The sequence below is a fragment of the Ostrinia furnacalis genome, unplaced genomic scaffold (genome assembly GCF_004193835.3).
Source record: "Ostrinia furnacalis isolate ACB-3 unplaced genomic scaffold, ASM419383v2 OfSCF5489, whole genome shotgun sequence".
Taxonomy (NCBI): Eukaryota; Metazoa; Arthropoda; class Insecta; order Lepidoptera; family Crambidae; genus Ostrinia; species Ostrinia furnacalis.
In genome coordinates, this window is record NW_021135728.1 from 411,649 (window position 1) to 417,648 (window position 6,000).

General features: G+C 33.4%; 1 protein-coding gene across 1 annotated transcript; it reads right to left on the bottom strand.

Annotated features, from left to right (window-relative positions):
- Nucleotides 1-3,233: 3,233 nt before the first annotated feature.
- Nucleotides 3,234-3,589, bottom strand: LOC114361281 (teneurin-m-like). The gene is made up of 2 exons (XM_028316285.1): nt 3,437-3,589; nt 3,234-3,358 (listed from the first exon to the last, which is right to left on the bottom strand). The coding sequence occupies exons 1-2, from the start codon at nt 3,549-3,551 to the stop codon at nt 3,234-3,236; spliced, it is 240 nt and encodes a 79-aa protein (XP_028172086.1). The 5' UTR covers nt 3,552-3,589.
- Between the last annotated feature and the right edge of the window lie 2,411 nt (nt 3,590-6,000).

The following is a 6,000-nucleotide window of genomic DNA, read 5'->3' on the forward strand; positions in this document are numbered from 1 at the left end:
TCTTGCTGAAACTAAGTGTTCCTGTTATAGCCTCGATTCTTGCATATATCAATAATATATCTTGATCAATATCTTTAATGTGAAATTAGTGTTTTTCTTTTTGCAAAGGGTTATCAAGTGTACCTACAGTGTTTTTTATGATGCTATATACATATTTGTATACAAATTTATCAATGCAAGATGTTGTTTTTTTTGTTATTTTACATATCTTTTCTAATTACCGTTAGATTAAGTATTAGCATTATCTAATTGCCGTGACCATAAAATTTTTGGGTCTCCATTACGCGAAAACCGCTTTGAATAATTTGACGCCTTTACGATTGTTAAATTCGTACTTTTCATGTGTTTTATATTTAAATGCATTGAAGTCAATAAAGCCAAATTTCAAAAATGATATGGTAATTAGGCTGAGAACGCCTTATCGTGAGAATGACCGAAAAAAGTTATGTTAGACATTAAAAATAGGAAAATTTATCTTGCTTTAGTTTCTTTGAGGATATTTTATCATAAAATTAATCCGAAAGGAAATATTAATAACAAAAAAATAAAACCGACTCCAAAAATCCTGCACTAAAAAGTAAAAAATAATTACATTATTTATTTATTACGACAAATGTATTACTTCTGAAATATAATTATTGTGGTAACGACGGACAACTACGGAAGTACGGAACCCTATGCAACATATCCGCTCCATGATGAATTTTACTAACCAGAGTTTCTCAATGTAAGTGAATATATTGTCTGTTTTGAGAAATAAATGTCTTAAACTGTTTTCAGTGATATCAAAGATTTTTGTCATAGTAGTACGTAGAAAGAAAATTGAAAACATAATAATATCCATTGATGAATTGTGGTCAACATATGGGGTTCCAAGACGTAATAAATATATCCACTCAATGAATTTATTATTTGGAGGTAAGTTGTTTGGTGTAAGTATATTAAGGAAGTTTTGGGCACATTATATTTTGTGCGGTAGCATACCTACTTACTAAGTTCATCATCATCATCATCAACAGCCCTTTACAGTCCACTGCTGGACTATGCGCCTCCTCCACTATAGTGTATTTTAATAACTTACTAAGTTATTAAAATGTTTTGTTTGTCACATGAAAAAGTTAAATAAATACAGCTACAGCTCTATAAAAACTTACATTAGTCTGTTAATCCATTCTTTATATTTTTAGGAACATTCCTTTGGGTCACACTTGGAGGCGTTGTATGGATGCTCGTTTATACAGAGATGGCTATTTCAACGATTCTTTCGAAAAAAGATGTGCATGAGAGACATGAAATGTTCATAATGTGTCTCTATATGTTTTTAACAGTGCCTTACTTCTGTAGGTGTCTACATATTAATTAACTAGCTTTAGCCCGCGGCTTCACCCGCGTGAAATTCACTGTCACATCGTGAATTTCACGCGGTCGATCGGCATAAATTATAGCCTATATCTTAATCTGGGTTACAAACTGTAAAGTTTCAACAAAATCCGTTCAGTAGTTTTTGCGTGAAAGAGTAACAATCATCCAGACATCCTGACATCCAAACTTTCGCATTTATAATATTACTAGCGGCCGCCCGCGACTTTGTACGCGTGGATCCCGTTTTACCCCCTTTTCCCGAATTTTTTTTTTGCTATAAACCTCACGGAGCCCGAGACCTTTCCAACGAATGCAAAACCGTGGAAATCGGTTCGTGCGTTCTGGAGTTATAGCGTCAGGGAGGAAAACCCGACTTATTTTTATATAGTAGATATTATATTATATTATTATATTAAAATAAAATATTGATAATTAATTACACAGGCCTGCAAAATGAGGGTCATAACTTCCTCTCTGGGATTTGATAGCTGATTCTAGGGTATTTTGGTGCGCTGATTACGAATATGTACTTAGTTTTTCTCCATCACCTCCAGATTTTTCAAAAAAGGTACAGATTGAAAATAGGAAAAAAATCATAAGTTTTTACATAAAAAAATATATCTTTAAAGAAGAACATTACTTTTAACTTAAAAAACTACTAAAACATAATAAAAACTTATTACTAGTCTAAATTACATGTTAATTTTATTTGTTGAACCTAGTCGTAATTTCCTGGAAGCTTCGGTTGTGCAATTTTTGCTTAAATTTTCGGTTTATATCATCGCGCTTCAATAACCAGCAATAGTCCGCGATCATGCTAGTATTCCATCTGCCTTGATACCGGACTTCAAGCTCTTTCAAATCTTGGTGAAATTTTTCGCCTTGTTCTTCGCTAACGGCTCCTAGATTTTTTGGGAAGTAATCAATGCGTGAATTAAGGAAATGAAGTTTAATGCTCATTTATCAACCCATTACACCAAAAGTTGTAATCATTTTGGCCACTATTTCTTCACAGTTGGTGCATAGGCATATCTATAGCATAGGCGAAATGATTTTGAAGCAATTTTTCTGTCCTTTTGACCACTTGCGAAGTTCTAATAAACAAGTCGTACAAATTTTATGAGGAGTCCAAGTTTTGTCTTGGTTACTTAAAACGTCTCCAAAATAACTTTAGTAAATATTTTTTAACAAGTCTGTAATGCTGTTTCGTTGTTTTATCACCATAAAAATCCCGCAAATATTACAAAAACTATTCAGTGAATTTAAACAATGACATTTTAAAGTTTATGTTGCAAGATCCGCAGTTCAACTGTTAATTTTATAATTCTGTGCGGGTACTTATACAAAAACCCTTTGGTTTATCTTTATTACACCCTTTTCTAATAATATTTGCAACAATTAAGTAATATTACCTAATCATTATGTATGAATGAGCTCATTACTAAATTAAGCCAAAATACCCCCTTTTCGATATATTTAATAAGAATTACTTATAATACACATTATGTAGTAATTAACAAATTACTGATTTGCATTAACTTCTATGTCACCTTACACTAATAAAAGACAATAAAAATTAAGCTGACGTAATTTAATGACGTTTTATAAATTTTAAAATGTAGGCGCTCAGACATTTTTAAGCAAAATCTTAAATATTCAATATCAAAAAATCCTGACGTGATGGATTTTTTTATTATTTTTCTCGTAATCAGCACATCAGAAACTATAGAAAACGTTACTCAGATTTCAAAGAGGAAAACATTGCAGACCTGTGTTATTAATAAGTAGGAAGGATAGTAGGAAGACATTTAGATCCAGAAATATCGACCAGATTTTATAAACTATGTGTGACAGGTGCCATTCTTGCACTGTCAGTGGTCGCTGCAGCTGGCATCGCACAGCTTAGATGTACAGTATTCACCAGTCCATCCAGGATCGCAAACGCATGATTCTCCAACGCATCTGCCGTGAGGGCCACAATCTAGATCGCACACTTCTGCAATAAGAAACGTTGATGATCAGATGACTGGTAACAAAAGTTGAATAAATAAGAGTTATATGAGCCGAAACATACCTTTAGAGCAGTCGTCACCCGACCAGCGAGCGTGACACGTGCAAGTGTGCGTGTCGACATCGAAAGTTCCATGACCAGAACAATCTGGCAAGCATTGTAGTGCATCTTTATCCATGGTAGCGCAGTCCAATCCTTTCCACCCCTTCTTACAAACGCAACACATAACTAATGTGTAAATAATGAGAAAAGTGGTCTTTCACTGATTGACAATTTAAATAAAAAAGTATTATAATGGGGACGTGATGATATGATACTGCATGAGGCTGTAAAAATTTGGAAAAGTCTAAAATAGAAAGACACGGGTCTTAACGCGACATTTATTAATGAGTTACATTATGTACCTATTGATGTACTCGCGGCTTGACGTTTCGGCTGCTATGCTGCAGCCGTGGTCACAAGAGGACGGGAAGAGCAGAGTTGGTATTGCGGCGCGTCTAATTTTCTGTAAGCCACCAAATCATGACCAACTTTTCAGGTCCGTTGATGGATATTTTTTCCGTCACGTTTCGTTGTCTGATGGGTACCATCATCATAAATGCGAGCATGCTGTTTCTGCCGCTACAGACAGAGTTGGCGAAAGTCATCGACATAGGCAAGGCACGGAACGCTCAACTAAACGAATCAGAACTTGAAGAAAGACTCAAACATTTAATTAAATATCATCAGAAAATCCTCCAGTAAGTATTTTGAATAGGGTTTCTGCTCGAGCTTTCTCGAACTCGAGAAAACTCGAGAAATTTGGCTTCATTCGAGACGAGAAAAAAATTACCGGAGCTCGAGGATTCTCGAGTTTCGATTTTGAAGCTTTAATATTCTTGAAAGCCTATTTTCTTAGACAAAAGTAAGTTTTTTTTATTATTTAATAGGTTAAAATTGCTTTTAGACTGGCCCAGTCTTTCCTTTTTACAAGCTTTATATTGACTTCACTTGTTTAACTGATTTGATTTGCAAGTAATGATCTCAATCGAAACTAATAATGTTCACCTACGAGTATGCTATATTTATTATGTTTGTTTAACTGACTGATTTAAAGATGAAAAATATGTTAACTGTCTGTTAGGTTAGGTACTCGTAAATACGTTTATTCAAGTCGTTGTCTTTAAAAAAAAATTACTAAAAATATTTTTTTGTTTATTATCGTAATTTAAGTAGGTTAAATGTAGGTTTATTATCGTAATTTTGCTATTAATTTGGACTCGTGTTCTTTGAAAAACAAATGATTCAATTGTAGCTCCAGATTTTTATTGTTATTTATCCTTAAATTATACGCGACTTTGTGACTTTTGTTCCTTTCTTTATAAGTAATGATTATTATTAGTTAATATTAATTATGAAAGATTTTATTTTTCTTTCTTTCCTTACCCAAATAAGTGGTACCAAATTCGAATATTGATTGTTGTGCTATAAAAGTAGGTATATTAAGTTAAAAAAAACCTGTGTTATTATTAAATTTCAGTCGATTTCAACAGTTTTAATAAAAAGACTCGAGACCTGAGAAAACACGAGACTTTGGCCTCGAGAATTCCCGAAACTCGAGAAAATAAATAAGTCGAGAAATCAGAAACCCTAATTGTGTCGTCATTTGTTTACAGGGTAACTGACGACATTCGTAAAGTATTCTCCATTCCATTGCTTTTTGATATGTTAGCGGGATCAGTACAGTTGGTACTCTGTGGAGTCTGGTTTTTAACTAATTTAAAAGTAAGTAAAGTTTATTTTATTTCATATCAATCGGTAGGTATAATACACTCGGTTATTTTAACATTTTTATATGATGCCTGAATAATATTTTAGTACGGCCTATCGGATATCCCTACATATACCTGGATCACAGTATTGAATTTTCTATCACTATTCATCGCCCACTGGACCGCACAAGTTTTGGCTGATATGGTAAGTAGCAGTTCTTACATTATGTACCTTTTTTTCCGCTTGGACAATAAGAGCAAGCAGTTTTGTTACGTATTGTTTATTCGAAAATTAAATCCTTACCTGCGTTTAGTTAGTGACCAACATGCGCGTTGCAGACTTAGAGCTATTTAAGTTAGTTTAGCTTAGCTCACATAGGGGTGCGATGGTGAGGGACCTCCATAGCTGGGCATTAACTCGTTAACACCTTTGCTGCGGCAGTAACTTTCTAATACTTTCCATTCCTTCGGTACAAGGTCAGTAAACCTGGTATTAAAACTTACATTGTGGCGGCACAAGGCTTAAAGACCTTGTAATATTTAAGATATATTAAATTTATTTTTGGCTTCATGTTAATAGCTATTGTGTTTTTTTTCTTTGAATATTAATGATAATGCATTTATTGACATACACCTGAAGGCGTTCGTGAATAACTTGTTTAGTATAAAAATTATAGCTATATTCAAAATACAAGGCTTATGCACCCTGTGCCGCACTGAAGTAGGGAAGTCTGGTGGGTATTCTAGGGATGTGAAATACAAATATCGATAGTTTAAATTAAGTTTTAATAAAAATTTTAAAAAGTAATAAACAAAGATGTTTTAATAATTTAGTCTAATTATTTTACAAATAAGACATACGTGCATAAATACTTA

What these genes read in the sequence shown, in the direction of transcription:
- LOC114361281 (XM_028316285.1), bottom strand. Translation starts at nt 3,551, where the DNA reads ATGGATAAAGATGCACTACAATGCTTGCCAGATTGTTCTGGTCATGGA. An exon ending in GGGTGACGACTGCTCTAAAG is followed by an intron (nt 3,359 to 3,436) that starts GTATGTTTCGGC and finishes TTCTTATTGCAG; the next exon opens with AAGTGTGCGATCTAGATTGT.